We start from the raw sequence: 25,090 nt of genomic DNA on the forward strand, positions 1-25,090 counted from the left end.
AAATTTTAAGGAAAAAATATGCATATTTTTATCATCTTCATTAAAATGATCATCTGTTTTATGGTGTCTCTGTATTGGAGGCACCATCCAAAGATTCTGCTTTTCCTAAGGGAAAATGAGGCCAATGTGGTGCTTTTCAAAAAGACAAAGCAATGAATATGTGACATCTGATGCCCCTAAAGGTCACATAAACAAAAGTGAAAAGGAAATCCAGTGAAAAGGACAGAAACTTGGGAAGTTGGGCTATAGCCCTTGCATCAACCTCTCATGACCACATGGGCTTTACAAATCTTGGCACGTTTAACTTAACCTATCTTTAATTCATCTCGGTTTTGATCAGGGATGAGCACCAGCCAGCCCTCACCTCCTTGACAGATTTGAAGTACCGCACCAGAATTTGCAGCGTCAGTCTCCACAGACGATGCGCCAGCAGCAGCAAGAACATCTTGTCAGGCCAGCACCTCTGAAGGCTGCTCCATGTCCTATGAGAAGCCAAAAGGCGATGCGAGCTCCCAGCTATAGGTAAAAACACGCAGTTAAGGAGTCGCAGCAGAAGGGCTAACAGCTAAAATTTTCAATGTTCAAGCCAAGAGTGAAGCCAATGACATTCTAAAGAATCTTATGAGGTCAGTGAAGCTTTAGGGAGGTGGCAGGGACAGCCAAGAGGCCTGTAACGCTGCGTTCTCATTCTACATGACTCCTTCTCCCAGGTATTTGATACATATTAAACATATATAACAATCAGAAATAATCAGTTAACAGGTACTTTATAATAAAGCAACAAATGCGAATTGGAGAGGCAGTCACTTGCAAGGGTTTAATCTTTGGTTTTGAATTTGTCCTGTCTTCCCCTCCACTCCTGAATATGCTATTTAGATACAGGAAGTCAAATACACATGGCTACTTTTGCAAAGACAGCTGAAAATAAACTTTTGAGGCTAAAAGAGTGCAGTTTAGATGGAACTTGGCCGCACAAATGGGAGCACAGTGGAGTGGAGCTTTGTGGCTACAGGAACAGCCACCCAGGTGAGCAGTCACCAGGGATGCCTAACGCATGACTAGATGCAAGCACGTCTGGAAAGTGTAGGCTGACCTCAGTCACCTGCCCACTGTGCCTGGACTGGGTCAAGGGCTCTGGAGGCCTGAGGCAGCAGTCCAAGCTGAGAGTCCTCCTCTGGAGGGAAGGGACATTCTGATCCTTTACCTCAGCTTGAGAGGGAAGTGGAGGGTAGCCACAAGGCTACAAAAAAAGGCTGTCACTTAAGCACAGCAGGGATTACATCCCCTTGACACATTATATTCAGAAACAAAAAATGTGGTCTCCGTTCCGTGTTCTTCCTTTTTTTTTTTTTTTCAAGAAGAAATGTTTTTAATTCAAATCCCCTTACTGCCCTAAAGGGAGCAAATTACAATTTCGGTGATTAAGCTTTTATTTTTTTTAAATTTTTTTCCATTTATTTTTATTAGTTGGAGGCTAACTACTTTACATCATTGCATTTTTTTTTGGTCATACATTGAAATGAATTAGCCATGGATTTACATGTATTCCCCATCCCAGTCCCCCCTCCCACCTCCCTCTCCACCCGATCCCTCTGGGTCTTCCCAGTGCACCAGGCCCGAGCACTTGTCTCATGCACCCAACCTGGGCTGGTGATCTGTTTCACCCTAGATAATATACATGTTTTGATGCTGTTCTCAGCTCCCGTGTTCTTAAAGTATCCTTTACATCGTCTCTATACAGCCAGAAGCTCTAGAAACCTTTTTTTAAAGAACTTAAACTGTATCTTCAGGGTCTAACTTACTTTCCCGATGGCTCTGACGGTAAATCATCTGCATGCAATGCAGGAGACCTGGGTTTGATCCCTTTGATCCCTGGGTCAGGAATGGCTACCCACTCCAGTATTCTTGCCTGGAGAATCCCATGGACAGAGGAGCCTGGTAGGCTACAATCCATGGGGTTGCAAAGAGTTGGACACGACTGAGCAAGTAACATTACTGGAAGACAGCAAAAGGTCAAAGTGCTCCCAGGGCCCTAAGGCCACCAAGAAGACTTGGTGAATGGAATTAACCCACTTAACGATGGCCTGTGTCACTCTGAGGATGTTACTTGGTGCATCTTCCAGGACATCTGTAAGTGCTGCTTCTAAGGATTCTGCTATTTCTCTAAATCTGAGAGAAAAACAAGAGTGTAAACGGCTGTTTTCTCTGCTTCAGGTGCCTGTCCCCCCAACCTCCCCCTCCCCAGGCAATAGGACCATTCTCCTGCTTGCTCGTAGCACCAGTGCCTCAGAGATGCCCCAGCAGCCCTGATGCCTGGCCTCCAGACTTTTTTTCTTACTGAGCAGGAAATAAACTTATCTGAATTACTTGACCAGGAAGCCATTTCTGGCAAGTCCCACCACCTATAACCAGGTAATCACTTCAGGGCCATAGGACTGATTTTTCCAGTCCTCTTACCTCCATACTATCAGAAGAAAGCAAATATCCCTCAAACTAAGAAATGGAGAAGCTATATTCTGTGAGACATATCACTGAAAGTAGGCAGTTAAACTAGAACAAGTCTCTGCCAGGCGCTCATCAAATGTCTGCTGCCTGTCTCTTGTGCTGCTATTGGTAACTGCATGCCCACCCTGAGGCTCAGGATCTGCTTTCTGGATGGGTTTTCTGTTTTCTCTGCTGGGCCATTTGTCATTTCATACCATCTTCTCAGAGACTTCTGTTTTAATATCTGATGTGGACACATTTTTACGACTGTGAAATGAAACTGTGTGTGTATTCATTTCCTTAATTAGCTGCCTATGTAGCATCCTCCTTCCCACCTATATAACCCTTCCATGTTCATACTTTCTTTACCATACATTCTTCTGTCACCCACTAGTTCCCTTGCCACCGATAAATTCTGACACATACTTAACATCAATTTACCTAATCCATAATCTTGGTTTTTTGGATAGTACTTATATGCTTTTAAAAAGCAGTTCAGAGACTGATCTTCAGGAAACTGGAGAGTAAACGCAGCAGCACTTCATAGAAAGAGCAGCAGCCCTGCCCTCAAAGGCATGAGTGGCTGAGAGCAGAGGACTCTGGCCCACCCTGCCTGCTGGAGCTGGCCGCTCCCCACAGCTTCCCTGTGCCACACGCAGGAAAGAACTCAGCGACTGCCCCGTGAAGCCTGCAAGAGGCGAGTCTCTCCAAGCAGCAGGGAGAGGCACAGAGGGAACAAGTGGCAGAAGAGAAGTGGAGGAAGAGAAGGGAGCACTGGAGAACCGCGAAGAAGGTGGTGCTCCTGAGCACACTGGGGAGGAGAGGCAGGGGCTGCCCTGCAGTGAAGAGGGCAGACCAGCTCCTGCATCCGCCTCAGACCCCGAATCCCACCGTTTGCCCACATCTGTTAACACACGAAACACAGGAAGGAGGCTTCAGCACAGAAAAGGCCTGACACTACACAGCATTGTTCAGAACGTGGAGAACCAGAAGCCACCTTCACAGCCCCAAGGAAGGGAAGGTTTCCGTAACATGCGGCACAGTTCCTACTGAATGCAGCGTGAAGAGAGGTCAGCTGGAAGTTCTGCGGCCATCAGAGGAACAGGTATCATTCAGTGTAAGTAAGGACACAGGATAAAACTGTATGTATGCCACAACAATCTGAAAACCATACAAACGAGAAAGTGCAAGACACAAATGCAGCAGACCCCTAACATTAATGCCTTTTAAACAGACGTGCAGATGACGTGTGACCAGGTGTGAGATCCCTAAGACTAAAACTGTCTATGTCATGTGACCCAGTTGTCCCCTCTCCCTACCCTCCAGGAGCCCAGCACCAGCCCCTCAAGTAGCTTTGCTGGCCAGTAACTTCCAGGATTGAGGTGTTAGGTTGTACTTCTTAGAAAATAAACAAAGTGAGATGTTACTTTGGTGAAATTTGAAAAGTTATGCTATAGTTTTCACATGTATATGGGATGCCATTCTACTCTTGATAGAGGATTTGTAAGAAAGGCAACCCCAAATGCAAACACTCCTAAACTCTTCCATTTGGGTATGGGGATGATCTGGAGACACACACCCCCTCCCCCACGCATGGCTCTACTGACGCATGGACACAACTTGAGGAGGGTGGAGGGGAAGGAAGGCACATCAGTACCACACAGACTCCATGCTGTAAAGCAGCTACACCATGCTAAGCATGTGCTGAATGGAGCAGACAGAGAACACACATGTGACCATCCTGGGAGCATACACCATTCTAGCAAGAGTTCAATTAAAAAAGACATACCACTGCCTGTAGCATTTAAGGCGCTAACACCCAGCTTCCAGGCAGCCACTGATTTACTACCATTTGAGACTGCTGGGGGCCCATGTGTATTGAATCTCTTTCTATGAAAACTAATGCCTAACCCTACTTTCCAAAACTCCTGGAAGAACAAATGAAGTGTTGACACAATAGGGTATGTTGACACAATAGGGTACCAGAGACAGAAGGGGTGCCTGTGTGCTCACAGAATGGTGGTGGTGGGAGGGGTGCCTTTTTTCCTGAAGATGATGGGGATGTCAGGCACAGAGTCAGACCCGGGACTATCTGATTGCTACTGAGAGTGCAATATTAGTACCAATATTCCTTCCTAGAAATTTGCTTGAAACATCACCACCCTACTGGCGTTTAGGCTTACTTTAAATGACCCTGAAGTGAATCAGATAGCAATACAGCTTTGACACCAGCCATGTTTGCAGAACATTCTGTTATCCCAGAGAATAAATAACCCAACCACTGACAAAAATCAACAGAATGGTGTTCTATAAAGTATTACCTGAATTTCTTTTTAAGTGGAAGAGCAAATGCACTGAAAACAGGTTCCACATGTCATAACTCAAACATAACTTTTTTAATTTCATCAATTTTAAATAAAACTATTTACAAAGAAAAGTTAAGCAATTCCTTTGAATGCTTATGGCTAAACTCTGGTGAAGATTAAAAATGTCTTTCATGGGACTGGCTGAGTTTCAGCATAGTTTAAGACTCAATTACCAGCTTTGAGAGAACCTATGAGAAGAGGAGAACAGGCTGAGGTCAGGCTGTGCTACCCTGCAGGGCCCAGAGCTCCAGAAGGCAGAAGAACACGACAGCGCAAGATTCCCAAGTATGGGGTCTGGGGTCTGGGGAAATGACTAGATAAGAGGCGTCTGGAGGCAGTAAACAGGAGTATGGGCTGTGATGGTTATTAGATATCTAAAGCAATCTAAGCCAAAACGGAGACTACAGGAGACACGGAAAGTTTAAATATTATTTCTCTACTGCACTCTTACACTATAAAATGATGCTTCACCATTTTAAAATTTTCTCACAAACCAAAAGGGCTTCTTGCCCTGGCTACATCTTGATCATCACGTAATGATTACGTCCCATGGAGTCCATGAGTATCTCAGACAAAAAGATCCTTAATTTCTTACCTACATTATAATATAACCTTGAAAAATTAAAGCCCAGTATTGTATGTAAAAGAGCACCACACTAACGGTCTGACAGCTTTGATTTCATCATCAAAAGATGATTATATACATTCTCAATCATGGCAAGTAATTACAAGTCAAGGGATTTAATATATTTCCCTCTCTGTAATTATTCCTCAGACCTCCAGGGAAGGACTGCATCATAATTAATGAAAGCATCCAGCAATTTAAACAAAAAGCTTGCAAGTCTTTAAAAACCATTCTAACTAAAATGCTCTAGTTAACACCATTCTATGGAGGAACTTACTGTGATCTCATTCAAGAGAATCTGCAAAAATGGCTATATTATAATCTCTTTTTCTAGGGGAACATACATTGTTAAGAATTTATCCTAAATTGCCCCCAAATTGTCTACAGGACCACTTACTGACACTGGTGATATCATTATGCTATCTGGAAGGAAAGTGTCACCATTTTCCAGAATACTCACCAAGATTATAAAGGAAGCCAAAATAATAACTACAATTCTTATAAATTGATGGATGGAATCAGCTACAAAGAATATTTCAAGAAAGAATACTTTTCCTGATTCCCTCTGAGGATAAAAATGTTACAGATGAGCAAAACTACAGATGAAGGATAGGTCTGCTACTTGAAGCAAGTGATGGAAGAGGAAAATGGAGAGGAAGAGCTGCTAGGTGACCAGCTCTCTCTGTCTCTTCATGGTGAATGAAGGCATAGCGCCTGGGAATGAAGCTGGGCCTGGTCTAGCTCCCTTGGAGGCTAGCGTTCTCAGCTTGCTAATGACAAGAGAGTAAAACTTAATCCTTTTGTCATACAGGCCAGAACTTTGGCAATCATGATACTTCTTGTGCGTTTCTGCTCTAAATTGTTTCCCAAGGAATAATATGATGATCTCCAAGAAGGGGCTGTGAGATGGGAGTTCAGTCCATCTGAACTGGTGTTCAAATCCTATTTCAGAAGGGTGGAGGTGATGGGAATAAATTACTGACCTTATTTGAAAATAAACAGGCAAGTTCCACTTATTATTGAAGCTGTGATAGGCAGGATGTGCTCTTAATCTTTTTACACTGGCCTGTGATCCACACTGCCATTCAAATGTTCTTACAAAATCCATACTTATGGTATATTTCTAAAATAAGAACAAACAGGTGGAATTTTCATTTTAAGGAAACTAACCAGAATCGGGATCATATACTGAAAAATGGAAATCAAGATAAAGATCAACACACAGAATCATAGGTTTAAGATCTCATTAGGCCCTTACAGGATCTTCCTCTGAAGATCCCCACACTGAGTAATGCCCAAAGTGGTTCTATGACTTGCTCAAGGTCTTAGGTGGCAAGCCCATCAAGAGACCCAGGTATTCTAAGTCCAGTAGTCTTTAAGTGACAGCTCTCACTCATCTTCTAGGGCACCCCTAACTGTCCACTGGAACCAAGAGAGATCACAGATTAAGTGGTATAATTTTCACTGCCTTTCGAGAAGAAGTAGAAAATTTAAAAAAGGAAAGAAAGGGGGGAAGAAAAGGAAAGCAATTACTCAAACCATGTGAGTAATTACATCATTTTTATAGATGGGACAGCATGAAGACTGACAAGGGGAATCTAGGAACACCACTAAGAGCAGCAGGTAACACTTACTGAACATATATCATCTGGACACAGTGCTTACAATTGTATTATTTAATTTAACCCAGAAAACTACACTACTAGGTTAACTGCTTTTATTATCATCTCCCATAGAGATGACACTTCCTCTTCTGCTCAGGCTCAGAGAGAACTGACTCAGAAACAAAGCAAGGAAATAGAGGAACCAGAAGCCCAGACAGTCAGCAGTGCAAAACTGCAGCTGCACATCCTTTGGCAAGGGCTCTCAATCCCCAGGCTCTAGGGAGAACACTGCAGGATTTCCCATGTACTTCTCACTTAAGAGAAGCTCTATTCTGGGTCACCAAACCAATCACCTAAATATGATGTCTGTGATTACATGGGAATTGTAGTACAGTAAACACCACTATAGTGTTAAATTCCTTTCAGCTGGTTTGGAGCTGCTGCTGCTAAGTCGCTTCAGTCATGTCCGACTCTGTGCGACCCCACAGACGGCAGCCCAGCAGGCTCCCCCGTCCCTGGGATTCTCCAGGTGAGAACTGGAGTGGGTTGCCATTTCCTTTCCCAGTGCATGAAAGTGAAGTGAAAGCTCAGTCGTGTCCGACTCTTAGCTACACTTACTGAATTCCCTAAGTGTGGTCTAGATGTGAGGAGCTGAGACAAAGAAAAGTATTACTCATCCCTTTTGGGATAAAACTACACCCCTGCATATAATGGATGTTAAAGGAATGCAAAAATACTTCTCTCTTCTCAAAAGCATGTCCCATTAACACTGAAAACTGAAAGCATTTCTTGCAAGAAATGTAACCACGAACATTAAGTATTGGTTTAGAATTCTAAAGTCAACATTTCATCAGAAAGCTTCATTCCTGAGCTGAAAAATCTCCTGAGCCTAACATGATCAATATGATTCTCTAAAGAGGGATGTAAAGGGTCTAAATTGCTAATGCTTAAGACCATTACTTCATTCTGCTTATGGTATCTATTTTTAAAAGCCCTACTTTATTTATTTACAAAGATCTATTTTATAAAGTCACAAAACTCAGTGTCACACAACTGGTTGAAAATCATATTACTTAATTATATGGTTCAACATACTGTAACAAGGGACAAGAGAACAGATAAGTGGTATTTCTTGGATAATAAAGTTCCAAATTTGGTGTCTTACCTGTTGTGAAGTTATTTGGCCCAGGCTCACCACTCAACTTGCGCCTCTCTACTGCTACTGCTAAGTCACTTCAGTCGTGTCCGACTCTGTGCGACCCCATCCCTGGGATTCTTCAGGCAAGAACACTGGAGTGGGTTGCCATTTCCTTCTCCAATGCATAAAAGTGAAAAGTGAAAGTGAAGTCGCTTAGTCATGTCTGACTCTTCACGACCCCATGAACTGCCGCCTACCATGCTCCTCCGTCCATGGAATTTTCCAGGCAAGAACACTGGAGTAGGGTGCCATTGCCTTCTCCGTGTGCCTCTCTACACTTTAAAAATCAGTAAGCAAAGCGACCAAGCACAATTAGAAAAAGAGGCAAATAGAGCTGCTAGAAATGAAAATAATGATAAATTTGAAACAGTGAAAAGGAATTTAGACACAACTGAAGAAGGAATTCTTGAACTAGAAGAAAAGTCCCAAGAAATTACCCAGAATGTAGCACAAAGAGATGAAAAATAAAAAAGTAAATTCAGGAAACATGAAAGATAAAGTGAGGATAATTAATTAAGAGTTCTAAAAGCAAATAATAAAGGAATGAGACAGAAGCACAACTGAGTTAATGAATAAAAATGATACAGAAATGATTTAAAAAACCACCAATCCTCAGATTCAGAAAACCCAACAAATCTTAAATTCAGCAAATAAAAAGAAGTCCACACTAGATATATCATAATGAAACAGCACACCAAAGTCACTGGGAAAATTTTAAAAGGAGCCAGGGGAAAAAGCCATTATAACTACCAAGCAACAACAGCAACAACTACTTTCAAGTGACAAAGTTCAAAGTGCACAGAATTCTACTTCCAGCAAAACTACCTTTCAAACATAAAAGGTATAAAGTTATTTTCAAACAAATATTAACTGAAGGGTTTATCATAAAAAAGTGAAATTTATTATCAACAGAAATTCATAAGAGATGAATTTCAGGAGGAAGGAAAATGATCCAAGAGAAAAGGTATAACATCCAAGAAGGAACAATAAGCAAAGGAAATGATAAACATGTGGAATAATTTTGAGAGGAGGATGATGGCCATGTTAAAGCAATAAAAATAATGCCCAATTGGGGGGCATAAAAAAATCAAAATAGAAATAAGACCCTGGTAACTAATATATACTATGGAATGGCATGATTGGCATCTAAGATCCTTGTGCTGTTTGGGAGGCTGAAGAACACCAGTAACTTTAAATTCTCTTAAGTAAACACTAAGGTTACTTAATACACAAATAAACAGAGGGCAGAACTTCCAAATTAGTAGAGGGGTAAAAGAGAATAAATGAGAAAAACAAATTCCCGAAAGTGCAAAATAAAGAGGTGGGAAATAAAAAAAAAAAAAAGACGAGAGAAAGGAAAAGAAGGAAGAAAAATGGGACAAATAGGAAGAACTAAAAAACCCGCAAATATATCCGTCACTACGATCATTGTCAATTTAATAAATTACCTAATTATAAGACAAAGATTGTCATATTGAATAAAAAAATAAAAAACAAAAATCAAAATCCAGAGCAGGAGGAGGAGGAGAGGCACCAAGAGGCTGAGCCTGAGCAGGAGAGCGGGTGCAGACTCAGCCATTTGGCCTAGAGTCTTCATTCTTCTCCAGGACACTACATAACATCTTTAAAAAACGGAAAATTAACATATGGGTTTCCTTCTGATATATCAACCACGAAGTCCTTTAAATAAAAAACATGATTTTTTTTTTTAAAAAAAGAAATATCAAGGCCTCCTAATCTTTCAAATTATATAGGACATTTTTATACTACATTAATAATTATAATATTAGTTATATAAATATACTACAATCCAATTACTACTTCTTGTTTTCCTTCAAAGTGATATAGCAGAGTTCTACAAACTTAATTTTTCATCGAAAACAACTGTAAAGAGATTTGCTTTCAACGGTCCTTAAGATCTTTTTTAAAATTTAGATAAAAAACATCCATATCTAGTCATAATTGCTTCTCGACTGAATTCTACCTTACATTCTAAAAAATATTCTTAGTCCCCAAAGTATCAGAGACTATGACCTGAATAAAATAATGTGTGTATTTTTAAGGTAAATGCTGGCTCTGCAACTCAGATTGTGATTTTCAATAAACCACAGAACTGTGCAAAAGACTGTGCAAAAAAGACATGATTATCTCAGGTTAACACCTTCAAGAATCAAGACAACAGAGGGAAAGGTACCTGGTGAAATGCATCAGGATTCCCAGGATTAAAAAGCAAGGGTAACTTTTCTTCTAATCCTCGTACTATTTCTGGCCAGACAGAATTCACCAAAAAATCATAGCCGGGAACAGTATTGCCCTTTTCACTGTAAGATAAGAGAAAAATTTCAGTCAAATACACCAGAAACATCTACTTACAAAAAGCAAAATTCCACTGTGGTGTTTTAGTAAAATAAAAGTTCCTCAGCCTAAAATTTACTTCAACCTTTTAAAAACAACTGTATTTGTCAATTATTTTGTTTTTAGGCCCAAACTTCTATTTCACTCCTTGATCTCATTCTCATCTAGAACCTGACACATCCTCTGTGTCCTGACTCCTACAATTATAGCAAACATAGCAGACAGCTGGGGTCAAGGATAATGGAAAACTACGCCGACTTGCTGTGGCACAGTTTTCTCCCCTTAAATGGGCTACCATGTTTATACACTATCTTGAAAAAGCAGCAATCTAATACCACAAGAAAAGCAATCTTTGTATTCAACCTTAACACCACTCAGCTCTAAAACACTGTAAATCACACTAATTTACCAATTACTAACAGCTTTGTGACTCAGCTATCTCTGATTACCTTCAGGTCTAATGTTCTATGACTATTTCATGTAAAATCTGGATTACAAATCTTAATACAAAAAAACTGATAACATTCATGGTTTTCATATGCACATGCTTTATTTTGCATTGTCAGCAAAAAGGCCAAATTCTGAGTTTCTAATTCACACACTTAGGTGAGAGAGAACACTGAGAGAAAATCATGCTCTCAGGAGCCACAGCACCTGAGTTCAAATCTCAGGTCATTTAACTTCTCTGTGTTTTGGTTTCCTCATCTTTAAAATCATAGGGTCATTATATGGAATAAGATTTGTAAAGCATTTAGGATGGTGTAAGGTTTGTAAAGCATTTAGCACTTACTGGCATATAGTAAGTGCTATGTTAATAGTGTTAAATACACAGTACATAAATAAAAAAGGCGGGTTCCTTAAGTTTCTCTGTACTTAAAAATCTGTAAATATCTTTAGGCAACACCATCTCACTGACCTACCCACTTTGCTGCATTGTTAACATGCTCTATATTAAGGTAATTTTCTTTATATTCGATGAGGGAAAGGAGATGCCTATGTCCCACATACCCAATTCCACGTATCATATCATATACTTTTAATCCCAATAAGAACTAGCTCTAATAAGGTATAGGAAGAGAGAACAAAATTGAAGATTTTAGAATACAAATGCACATAATGTGAGCAACAATGAATGACAAGATCACCTCATTTCCAAACTAAATATACAATTAAAGCCTCAAAAGGAAAATTTAAATCTGCAAGATCAACAGTTAGAAAAGCTAATTTACGTCCTCTGGAAAATAACTCCTGAACATCACTGCTGTTGCTGGGTATACAGAGCACCCAAAGGCAGATGCTGAGCAAGGGAGGGTCCAGGGCAACAAGACGATGCGGCGTGAAGCAAAGGCAGATGACCTACCAAGGTACAGTCTAGATACTCAAATTTCTGAGCTTTCTACATGAGTTCTGCCACCCTGAAAACTGTGGAAAAGAACAAACATGTGAGGCATGAAACTTGACATTTCAGGACCAAGACTAGGCTTGTCAAATCTAATGATCGGTTGTTTCGTTACTGTGGCCTCTTTAATTTCACATGATGACTTCTATTAAATTCTTACCCCAAATCCAAATCCAACTAAATCTTGATGATTATTACACAAAAGTGGCAAAACAAAGCTTCATCTGAAATCATCTAGTGGAAACAGAGAGGGTACTTCCCAGTCAATCAGCACATTTATTCCCCAGGTTTCTCTTTTCAAAGAAAAAAATTTCAAGACTAAAAATAATTTTCACTCCATGAAGAAAGGGACTTGATTTGCCTTTCTAGTGCTGCAAATTGACTTGAGTCTTTCATTTCGCAAACATTGGATAGTTGCTGTCTTAAGACACTGTGCTAAGGGTGGGGAGTATGGGTTGTGCAGGATGGGAGCAAGCTGTTAAGATGGAAACTAGTCCTCAACAGAAGTGAAAGCAACATGCAATCACCTGCAGAGAACAGGATGAAAGCTAGACTTCAGGATGAAAGGTGAGAGGTCTCTTGAAGGAAGTGGCATCTGAGTTGGGGCTTCACACGGGATGACAGATCAACAAAAAGAAAGGGAAAGGCAGAGGACTCTGAGGAAAAACACAGACCCACCAAATGTGTGCCGGGGACCAGCGGAGCAAGGGAAGCCCACAGAGCGCCACACACAAGGACCACTGAGGCCGGAGTGCGCAGGGCCTCGTATGCCGCATCAAGACGCCTAGACTTTCCTCCACACGCAACAAGAAGCCACTAAAGACTTAGGAAGAAGGCAGTGCCTAAATATCAGAATTGTGGGTCAGTGTGACAGCCGAAGGGCAGAGGGGAAGGGTGAGAAGGGAGAGGGTGGAGGCAGGGAGAGAGGGTGGGCAGATCCTGTTATTCTGGATAAAACTATGACAAAGGCCCGGATCAGGCCAGTGGTGATGGTGAAAGGCAGCCGGGTATTTATGAAACAAAGCGAAAAGTATGGAAATCAGGCAAGAGGAGGGAAAACTGAAGATGACTTTAACCACAATTAATATAAAACTTGTTGAGTTACACGGAATTCATATTTATAAACAGATTACAACATCAGAATAATGGAAGGAAACCAACTTTTATTTCACATGTAATTGAGGAAAAAGTACACAAAAGGGGAAAGTATGGGTTGTGAATTCACAAAGATGCACCCTTTACCTCTGCCCTACTCACTACAGTTTCCTTCTGAGGCGGTGACCCACACCCACCTCATAGCGCCAGGGGAGCGCATATGAACCCGACCCAAACGAGGCAGCAATAATCAGCAGGCGCAAGTTCTGAGTACAGCTGCTTAAACTCCCTTGAGATGGCTCCTCCTGTGACCTCTCGAAGAAGGCGGCAGTGATGGGGAACGAACTCCAAGAGTTTATCATACATGAGCTGGAGATCACTCAGATGACTATCAACAATCTGCTCTAGAATCACCTATTAAATGAACAGCATTTTAAAAAAGCATCTCAAAGAGAGGTATGAATTACACACTACAGGAAAAATAGAGAAAACCTCAAAAGTATGCTTCCTCATGCCCCCTCCTCCCCAGCTAACATGTTTTCTAACAGTAACAGCTATACTCAGAACTAGTTTCAGGGTTTGGAAGCACAGCTCTGACCCAGGGGAGACACAGGCTGGGTGACAGAGACTGGCCTGAAGCTGGAAAGCCAAGCACATTTGCCTCCTCCCCTCCCGAGACTGAAAACAAAATAAAATGACAATTTCCCATAACAACAGCCCCTCCCTGTACTGACCTCGGCCTTTTCTTCTACCATAATTTAGATCAGGGGAAGGCGTGAGACAGAGAAAGATGGAAATATATATTTTATTTTACTTTATTATTTTATCTTTTGTGTTAAGGTTGAGAGTCAAGAGGTTAATGACAAGATAAGCATATGAATTAAAAAAAATTAAAATGTGGCCTTGGTTTATTTAATATGCCACTGAAACATCAAATGTTTCTCTCATTTAGCACATTAGGTTCAGTTCAATGAAAAACAAAGGCATAAGTTAGTAACGATTTTCACTTACTGAGAGAAATAATGTAGGTAATTTGTCTTTTTCATTCTTATCAAGTTAGGTAAGAAATATAACAGGATAGGAAGAGAGGAAACTGACAGATCATTTATTTTTAGTAACTCTAATAAAAGCTGAAAGGATTACTGAAGTTAATCCTTACATTTCATTGTTATCAATGGGATTCCATGTCCCCCATTTATAAATGGGAGGCTTTCATCCCAAAGTCACGGTGAACAGGGCTTTGTGCTTACTGGACAGGAAGAGCACCCACACGGACAGAGGACTGAAGAGAGTCTGCAAACACTGAGGATGGGCTTGTGACTTTCACCAGTTTGAACCAGATGAAGCTGCCGCTTTTGTGTGTCAGAAAACGTTGAGTACTGGCAACTTCATATGGTACAGTCTACATTCTGGCTGCTCAAAGGCAGAATATGCTTACTTTCCAAAGTTTAACTGCATCCTTGGAGATGAAGGACACTGGATATTCAAGTTCTGGACTTAGGGTATTATGCTGCTAATTTGCCTATGAAAGTCCTGCATCAATGACTATTTCCTCCCTCCCACCTTCCTGGCTAAGAGACTCTTCAGTATTCAAGACTTAGGCCACATTTCTGTGAAGACAACCTTCAGTACAGACTTTCCATGGTCAGGGTTTCAGCAGGCTCCCTTACCAGGAACTTACACTGCAGTTTTGGTATCTGCTTACTTGTTCCATTTTCCCTACTAGACCAGTAGTTAAAAATTCATTTTAAGAATTTAGTGGCAAATAATTTACATACCATAAAACTGACCTAAAAATGTTTTGATACATTCCTTCTCCCTAGGCAAGACCCTCCTCCCACTAAATTAACATGATCCCTGGGCTACAGCATCACTAAAAAACACTGAGAAGGTGCCTGACTCCTGCATGCTGGTTGTAACCACCAGGGACCAACCTTTTCTTCCAACTGATGGTACTACAGTAACTGAGAGTCTTTACAGAAAGGCCTCTAAACTACCCCTTACACCCAGTAAAGCATCCAAGACAGAGCAGATGCTCTATGAACATCTGCTGAATGAAGGCCTTATTCAACAGTACACAAACCTCATCTACGTATGGTTTCACGAGGACTTGACCAACTAACGCCTCTGCATCCCGTGTCTTGGCAATTGTGGCGTAAGTCCGTAAGCAGTGCCGAATAATATCGACACTGGAAGTCTGAAGACCTTCTAATAGGAGGCCTTCCAGTGACTGTTGTAACATGGCTGTAATACCAGCTATATGCTGCAAGAAAGACAGGTTAAAAAGCTCCAGTTGTAATCATTTCTAAAGATCCAAACACACACATAACAAATTTCTTATTCCAACAGAAGATATGTAAAATTAAATATTAACATTTTCTGGAGAGGAACAATGAATCTCTCTCCTCCTCCTCACATCTCTTTGTAAGTTAATCTTTGCTGTATCAAAGGAGGATTTAGATATCACTTCAGAATGAGGTTCTTTTAAGCTACAGAGTAAATCTGACAAACATCATGATTCTAAAGTCCAGTCAAGAGTTTTGGATAAATTAATTCTGACTAAATCATATAGTGTGTCAAGTTACATGAAATTTAGAATTAATTTTACCCTTATAACTCAGAGAATATGCCTGTGTCTTTACACAAAATCTATAATGTGTGACACTTAGGAGGCAGGGGCCTAAAAAACAAAAACTGAAAGAGAAAATTCAAAGCTAGTTTCAAAATCCTGCAGATCAACAACTGTCAGAACAATACAGGCATACCTTGGTGATACTGCAGGTGTGGTTCTAGGCCACCACAATAAATTGACTACTAGCACAATAAAGCCAGTTATGGGGGTTTCTTGGATTCTCAGCAGATATAAAGGGTATGTTTATACTGTACTACATACAGTATATTGAGTTTGCAAAAGCATTATGTTTAAAAAAAACAAGATATAGACCTTAATTACTTTAATTAAAACATGCTTTATTGCTAAAAAATGCAACCATCATGTGAACCTTCAGTAAGCTATCATCATTTTGCTGGTGGAGGTTTGAAATACTGTGAAAACTACCAGAATGAGATACAGAGATAACAGCACTTGAAGTGAGCAAGTGCTGTTAAAAGGGTACTAGCATGGTGATAGACCTGCTTGATGCAGAGCTGCAATAAACCTTCAATTAAAAAAAAAAGTGCAGTATCTGTGAAACACAATAAATCTAAGGGCAATAAAACAAGGTCTGCCTGTACCAGGTAAAATCAAAATTATTTAGCAAATTCCTAAATACTAAAGTGTGAAAAATCTAAAACAACAGTTACTGGTCTTATTTTGTCCAAAAGAGGCAAGCCTTTGAACAGCATGAAACTGTAACTGATTAAATTCTGTGGCAGTTCTCTCCAACATTTGTCCAGTCAAAAGCGGGCTAGTGGAGACAATTAAAAAGAGTTAATTCCTAAAGGTTTTTAATTTCCAGGAATATATCACATGATCAGCAATCCTGATGCTTTCATTGTGCTTTTCCATAGCCCCCTTGTTATAAGGTAGAAGCTATAGCATCCTTTGTGCCATGAGCTTTTACAGCATGTTCCAGGACAGTGGAAAACTAGAAAAGTTAAGCCCCTGACACTGCCAGGCCCCGACCACAGGGTCCAGCCCAGAAGCATGAGCTGGCCCAGGCCAGTGTGGGTGTTTACATCTCCTCCCCCAGCCTCTCTCATTCAGGGCCTTCTTCATTGTTAACTTCCCTTCCCTCTCTCTAGCTCTACCCAGTTATTTACATTGCCCTGGTTTTCCCTCCTCTACAACTCAAAGTTGCTGATCTGAATTTTTAAAAAGTCCTCGGTGATTCTGAGCAAGAAACAGCATAATATCTATTACATTAAAGATGGAATATCACAAAGGAACAGTATTATAGAAAAAGACATTGTGATGCATTCTATCAAAGGAAGAGTAGGAATGGACAAAAATGGAAAGAAAACAGGAAGGCAGGTATGGTGGATGTCGAGTGAGGATAAGCTGGCAGGAGCTGCCAAGGCAGCTGAGGGCAAGAGACTTGGAACAGTTTGAGACAAACAGCTCCCCTGGATGGGTCAGAAGGGATGACCCATCAAATGGGGTCACAAACAGTCGAACATGACTGAGCAACTGAACTGAACTGAGGGCCTACTACATGCCAGGTGTGGGCTGACGGCACCTCAGTGTCAGACAGCCCTGCCAGAGGAGTTCCCGTTAGCCTTCCACTGTCAGTGACACCAGGAGTTGAGTTCCATGGCTCAGGCTGCACAGTGGAATATACAGCACAAATCTGTCCACGGCACCATGTCGCTTCCCATGGTGCTGGTATGAGCTACTCATTTTCTGAGTCACTCACCTACCTGGCTGATTTAAAATTCAGACTAGAAAGATAAGAAGACAGTTGCAGTATGTAACAAAGAAAATGGTCATCTTTTTCTAATTTCACAAGTTTTTTTTTTTTTTTTTTTTCTTGTTGACAAATGTTAACTAAATGTGCCTATCCTGTTTCTTAATGATGTAATGCTAGGGTAAGATACATAAGTGGCAATACTCTGGGCATTACTCTGGTCTAAATGAATTTAGGAAAGATGAAAGCTATTTCATATCTTGAAGATCAACAAAATTTTGCCAGTGCTTCTCTAAGGCAATTCCAAAGACTAAAATTCTTCCAATAAAAGCACACTCCTCTGATTCCCTGTGAAGTGATGTATTGGAACTGTGGCCCATAACCATAAAGCCTTTATAAGGATGTATTATAAACTTTACCATCTCACACCCTCCACTTTCCACAAGCTACACTCAAAAACACTGAACCATAGACTTGGCTTTTCTTCTTTTTCAGAAATGAATTTTAACTAAAAAATAAAAATAAAAAATTTAGGCTAGATGTGAAGTATTAATTTATGTAATATTTAGTAAAGAAAATACTTACCTACTTGCTTCTAGTGCAGATGTTTCTTTAGGATGTTGAGAATTTAAGATTTTTTCAATTTTCTCAACTGATGGAATAACCTGTATAAGCCACAACACACATATCTATAAAATAATAATTAAGCAAAAAATAAAGTTATCACGATATTTCATCTTAATCATCTTATTTCCCCATTCTAAATACAGAGACATACAAAGCAAAAAGTCAACTTAGAGTATGTAGGGCATTCTATATTTTGAATACTTCTACATAAAACTGAATTCCCAAGAATGCAAATCTTAATTTTAGGTGTCAAGAAGAAGCACATTTTCAATATTCTACTGCAAGTTTATAGTTAAAAAAAGAGAAAACTAGACTTTTTGTTTCCTCATTTCCCACACTTTTATTCCTTTCTTTTCCTATCTTAAATGAACCTCTCTATAGGTATTACATTTATTTTCTTATGACCCTTTTTCATGTTATAACTGTAGCTTCTGATCATCTTTATCCTATTTACATGTATATGACACAATTATATGCTTAAGCATCAGTTCATTAAAGACATTATTATACAACCTTATCAAAGAAGTTGAGCATTATAAAAAAAACCCATCCTTAAAAGCACAGAAAGATATAAAGCGCTCATGAAACAACCAGTTCCCAGAACTATACAGTAGTATAGCACAGGGAATTCTATCCAGTGCTCTGTGGTGACCTGAATGGGAAAGAATCTAAACATGAGGGGACACATGTGTGTGTGATGGATCCACTCTGCTGTGCAGCAGAGACTAAAGCACTGTAAAGCAACTAGACTCCAATAAAAATTAATTTTAAAAAAGACAAAATAAAATATGTAAATAGTTACTGAGCACCCACTGTGCACCTGACATTGTTCCAGGCAGGGAGGACACGAGTGAACAGAACAGGCAAAAAGTCCCTGCTCTCACAAAGCTTACAATCTTTTCTAGAAAGGCACTACATTCTTGAAATCTCTGGACAAAAGCTGATAATTGTCTCAAATTCTAATCCTATTATATCCAATAATAATGGATATATCATATATATATGTTATATATTACTATAATATATATAATAATGGATATATAATATTATATGATAATGTAATATATATCCATTAAAGTCAGAAAATAAAATCAAAACATAAAGACTGCTAAAAATTAAAAGTAGTGCATGCAGATGTACAGTTAAGAAGTGGAAACAAAAGAAGTAAATGTGGCAGAACGAGAGAGCAACACACTAGTTTTTCCACCTGCAGCAGAACACTGGAAGAGTTGGCCTTAGAAGGCCTACTTGCTCCCTGAATCACTAAAATTTGAATATCTTCTTTACAAGGGTGCTGAGAAATTAGTTTTATGCCTGTTAAACTGTAAAATGCTTCACTGATACCAGTTATTCCTGTGTCTTATTCTGGAAAAATTGAGGAATGTTAATTTTGTGTCCATTTGGGTACCTCTAAAATTCTGCTTTATTTCAAATAGTTAACATGACATTATAAGCATAGAAACAGTTTTGGGAGAAAAAAAAGTTTCATATGGTGAGAAGTTGAGAAGACATGAGGCTTTTGAGCTGGCATGTAGCATAAGAAATCTACATTAAAATTTTTAATGCTATCATTAATAAAGCACAAGAAGAATATGCAATATTCTTTGTCTTTTTCTTCAATTAGTTACTTTACCACACCCTTCTTATTAATTTTTATTAGATGGAGGCTAATTACTTTACAATATTGTAGTGGTTTTTGTCATACATTGACATGAATCAGCCATGGATTTACATATGTTCCCCATCCCGATCTCCCCTCCTGCCTCCCTCCCCATCCCATCCCTCTGGGTCTTCCCAGTGTACCAGCCCTGAGCACTTGTCTCATGCATCCAACCTGGGCTGGTGATCTGTTTCACCCTTGATAGTATACTTGTTTCAGTGCTATTCTCTCAGATCATCCCACCCTCACCTTCTCCCACAGAGTCCCAAAGTCTGTTCTGTACATCTGTGTCTCTTTTTCTGTTTTGCATATAGGGTTATCGTTACCATCTTTCTAAATTCCATATATATGCGTTAGTATACTGTATTGGTCTTTATCTTTCTGGCTTACTTCACTCTGTATAATGGGCTCCAGTTTCATCCATCTCATTAGAACTGATTCAAATGAATTCTTTTTAATAGCTGAGTAATATTCCATGGTGTATATGTATCATAGCTTCCTTATCTGCTAATGGGCATCTAGGTTGCTTCCATGTCCTGGTAATTATAAACAGTGCTGCAATGAACATTGGGGTGCACGTGTCTCTTTCAGATCTGGTTTCCTTGGTGTGTATGCCCAGGAGTGGGATTGCTGGGTCATATGGCAGTTCTATTTCCAGTTTTTTAAGGAATCTCCACACTTCTCCATAGTGGCTGTACTAATTTGCATTCCCACCAACAGTGTATGAGGGTTCCCTTTTCTCCACACCCTCTCCAGCATTTATTGTTTGTAGACTTTTGGATAGCAGCCATCCTGACTGGCGTGTAATGGTACCTCATTGTGGTTTTGATTTGCATTTCTCTGATAATGAGTGATGTTGAGCATCTTTTCATGTACCACACCCTTCTTATTAATAGGACTTTAATCAGCCAAGGAGTGAGAAGACCTGGGCTCCAGCTCTGGCTGAACCCCTCAGGAGCCTGGCTGAATGCTGATGTCTAAAGAGAAAGGAAGATCCCACACTCCTCTCTGCAGAGGTACCAAGAGGAGTATATCACACCGCATCCACGAAAGTGCTGTTAGCTCCAAGGTGCTACCATAAGCCTGTGTTTAACAGTATGACACTCAAGGATAACTTTTTTCCCCCTAATGTCCTCTTATTTAGACATTCGTTCACCTACTGCCCATTCCTTCACTGACAGATGACCAAAGACTCTGTAAAAGAATAAAGAAAACGTATTGCAGAAATTGTTTTGTGGCATTACGAAACTTATACATTAAATTCCACGTAACTTAATTATCTTTGGGCCAGTATTATGTAGATATTGACAAAAATACATAATATCAAATACAACTGCTGTTGAGGGTACTCATGATTCGAGGGCAAAATGACATATAAAGCCAAGATCACAGAGGATTAACGGCCAAAAGAATAATAATATTGGGTTGGCAAAAAAGTTAGTTTACTTTTTTACCATAAGATGGCTCTAGTAGTGCTTGGCTGTCTTTAATTTCATTAGAAATAATTTTGTAAGACTGTATTGTGACAGCTGTCATATCAGTATGCATTAAAAAAAACCAAGACTATTGAATTTCTGTGTAGTCACTTTAATATTAAAGGAGAAAAAAAAGGAGAAAAAAGCAACATTTTCTGTGTATTATGCTTTATTATTTCAAGAAAGGTAAAAATACAACTGAAATGCAAAGTAAGATTTGTGCAGTGTATGGAGAAGGTGCTGTGACTGACTGAAGTGTCAAAATGGCTTGCAAAGTTCTGTGCTGGAGACTTCTCACTGGATAGATTTCACCACGGTTGAAAAGAGCAGTTGAAGTTGACAGCAATCAAACTGAGACCTTAACTGAGAACAATCCTTTCCAATGTTATACCATGCAGGACATGGCCAACATACTCAAAATATCCAAATCGACTGTTGAACACCATTTGCACCAGCTTGGTTATGTGGATCATTTTGATGTTTGGGTTCCACATAAGTGAAGCGAAAGAAGAACCTTCTTGACCATATTTCCACAGGTAATTCTCTACTGAAACATAACAAAAATGTTTAATTTTTAAAACAAATTGTGACAGGAGAGAGAAAAGTGGATTGCTGTTGTTGTTCAGTTGCTCAGTTGTCCCCATGGACTGCAGCACACCAGGCTTCCCTGGTCCTTCACTATCTCCCAGAGTTTGCTCAAACTCATGTCCATTGAGTTGATGATGCCATCCAACCATCTCATCCTCTGTGGATACTGTACAATTATGTGGAATGGAAGAGCTCATGGGGCAAGCAAAATGAAGCCACCACAATCATACGTAAGGCTGCTCTTCATCCACAAGTGATGCTGTGTATATGGTGGGATTGGAAGGGGATTCTCTATAATGAGCTCCTTCTGGAAAACCAAATGATTAATTCTAACAAGTACTTGCTCCCAATTAGACAAACTGAAGGCAGCACTAGACGAAAAGCATCTGGAATTAGTCAACAGAAAATGCATAATCTTCCATCAGGATAACACAAGACCGTGTTTCTTTGATGACCAGGCAAAAACTGTTACAGCTTGGCTGGGAAGTTCTGATTCATCCACCATATTCACCAGACATTGCACCTTCAGATTTCCATTTATTTTGGTCTTTACAAAATTCTCTTAATGGAAAAATTTCAATTCCCCTGGAAGACCATAAAAGACACCTGAACAGTTCTTTGCTCAAAAAGATAAAAAGTTTTGGGAAGATGGAATTATGAAGTTGCCTGAAAAATGGCAGAAGGTAGTGGAACAAAACAGTGAATACATTGTTCAATAAAGTTCTTGGTGAAAATGAAAACTGTGTCTTTTATTTTTACTTAAAAACCAGTGGAACTTGCTGGCCAACCCAATACATATACAATCACCGTCATACGTGGTCAGAGTACAGAAAGAACCATCTGAATCAAACACTAGGAAAATCTGGCACAGGGGATGGAACTCGAGTCTGACTTGGAGAGCCCGTGGAGGCCGACGGTGGAGGAGAGCAGTCACTAGAGGACAGAGGGTGGAAAGGTGCAACTGACAGGGCGCACTCAGGGCTGGAGGGTGCACCTGGGTGCACCCCAGCCTTCACAGAGCCCGTGGAGGCCGACGGTGGAGGAAAGCAGTCAATGGAAGACAGAGGGTGGAAAGGTACAACTGACAGGGTGCACTCAGGGTTGGAGGGTGCACCCGGCTGCACAGCAGCCTTCATTTTGGAGAGAAGTAGAAATAAACAGGGCGTGGGGGAGATTTAGGAGAATTTTAGACTAGATTCTATCAGGAACTAAACAATCCTTAAGCACTGATACTTCATGATGCCATGTTGTTCTAAGGATATTACGAATCAAGGAGTGAGGAAAAGAATGGCCAGGAAAAGGCAGCTCATAGGTGGGGAAACATGTCCAGAAGCTAATAAATTAAACAAAATATGAAGAATCAGGCCAAAGCAAAGGTAAAAGAAACGATGAGAATAAACTAGACATGGCAACCCACTCCAGTATTCTTGCCTGGAGAATCCCATGGACAGAGGAGCCTGGCAGGCTACAGTCCATGGGGTCGCAAGAGTCAGACACGACTTAGCGACTAAACCACCACCACCAGACAAATCACAAAAATTTTATAGAAAAGTGAATTAATTCATTCAATAAACATGAAATGTCTACTAACTGTCAGCCAATGAGGATACAATGATGAATTAGATAGAAACAGTCTTATCCCTCAATGATCTTAGAATCTCAGAGAAGCTTCTTGAGTTGAGATTAAAAAGGCAGGTGAGGTCTTGGTTGATGAGGAGAAGGGTGGTGATAAAGACAGCTGCAGAGTAAGGGACGGTAGGTGGTGCTGGCAGCTGGCAGTGTAGGACAAGAGCCTGAAGGCATGAGGGCAGTCGAGGAAGTTCAAGCACAGGTGGGCAGAGTGGAGAGAGTTCAGAGAGAAGAGTGGAAGGTTAACAAAGGATGGGGTTCGGGAAATGTCATGGCTACAGGTTGGGAGAAGGAAGAGGAGTCCTGAAAAGGAGGCAGGAAGGCCACACAGAGGCTGGTGTGGAATCCAGCAGCAGACCAAAAACTTCTCTTCCATTCCAACAAAAGGCACTTTAATAAGCTTTGTAAAATTCAAACAAGACACAAACTTTCAAACAATCTGCTAGTTCAAGGCACAGTTACCAATTTAACTTTTGTTTGTTTCATACGTTTTTTTCATTTATTTTTATTAGTTGGAGGCTAATTACAATATTGTAGTGGTTTTTGTCATACACTGACATGAATCAGCCATGGATTTACATGTATTCCCCATCCCGATTCCCCCTCCCACCTTCCTCTCCAACCAATTCCTCTGGGTCTTCCCAGTGCACCTTGCCCGAGCACTTGTCTCATGAATCCAGCCTGGGCTGGTGATCTGTTTCACCCTGGATAATATACATGTTTCGATGCTGCTCTCTCGAAACATCCCACCCTCGCCTTCTCCCACAGAGTCCAAAAGTCTGTTCTGTACATCTGTGTCTCTTTTTCTGTTTTGCATATTGGGTTATCGTTACCATCTTTTTAAATTCCATATATATGCATTAGTATACTGTATTGGTCTTTATCTTTCTGGCTTACTTCACTCTGTATAATGGGCTCCAGTTTCATCCATCTCATTAGAACTGATTCAAATGAATTCTTTTTAATGGCTGAGTAACATTCCATGGTGTATATGTACCACAGCTTCCTTATCCATTTGTCTGCTGATGGGCATCTAGGTTGCTTCCATGTCCTGGCTATTATAAACAGTGCTGCAATGAACATTGGGGTGCACGTGTCTCTTTCAGATCTGGTTTCCTCGGTGTGTATGCCCAGGAGTGGGACTGCTGGGTCATATGGCAGTTCTATTTCCAGTTTTTTAAGAAATCTCCACACTGTTCTCCATAGCGGCTGTACTATACTAGTTTGCATTCCCACCAACAGTGTTAAGAGGGTTCCTTTTACTCCACACCTTCTCCAGCATTTATTGCTTGTAGACTTTTGGATAGCAGCCATCCTAACTGGCGTGTAATGGTACCTCATTGTGGTTTTGATTTGCATTTCTCTGATAATGAGTGATGTTGAGCATCTTTTCTTGTGTTTGTTAGCCATCTGTATGTCTTCTTTGGAGAAATGTCTGCTTAATTCCTTGGCCCATTTTTTGATTGGGTCATTTATTTTTCTGGAATTGAGCTGCAGGAGTTGCTTGTATATTTTTGAGATTAATCCTTTGTCTGTTGCTTCGTTTGCTATTATTTTCTCCCAATCTGAGGGCTGTCTTTTTACCTTGCTTATAGTTTCCTTTGTTGTGCAAAAGCTTTTAAGTTTCATTAGGTCCCAT

The 25,090-nt window shown here is 40.3% G+C and overlaps 1 protein-coding gene across 1 annotated transcript in view; it reads right to left on the reverse strand.

Annotated features, from left to right (window-relative positions):
- Nucleotides 1–1,943: 1,943 nt before the first annotated feature.
- LOC110145366 (conserved oligomeric Golgi complex subunit 2-like) overlaps nucleotides 1,944–25,090 on the reverse strand; it is a 41,751-nt gene continuing 18,604 nt past the window's right edge. The window contains 8 exon segments of the mRNA XM_070464064.1: nucleotides 1,944–2,169; nucleotides 6,459–6,598; nucleotides 10,472–10,598; nucleotides 13,416–13,540; nucleotides 15,210–15,389; nucleotides 16,430–16,463; nucleotides 16,465–16,533; nucleotides 18,058–18,137. Coding sequence (XP_070320165.1) covers nucleotides 1,944–2,169; nucleotides 6,459–6,598; nucleotides 10,472–10,598; nucleotides 13,416–13,540; nucleotides 15,210–15,389; nucleotides 16,430–16,463; nucleotides 16,465–16,533; nucleotides 18,058–18,137 — 981 coding nt within the window.

Source organism: Odocoileus virginianus, unplaced genomic scaffold (genome assembly GCF_023699985.2).
Source record: "Odocoileus virginianus isolate 20LAN1187 ecotype Illinois unplaced genomic scaffold, Ovbor_1.2 Unplaced_Contig_13, whole genome shotgun sequence".
Lineage (NCBI taxonomy): Eukaryota > Metazoa > Chordata > Mammalia > Artiodactyla > Cervidae > Odocoileus > Odocoileus virginianus.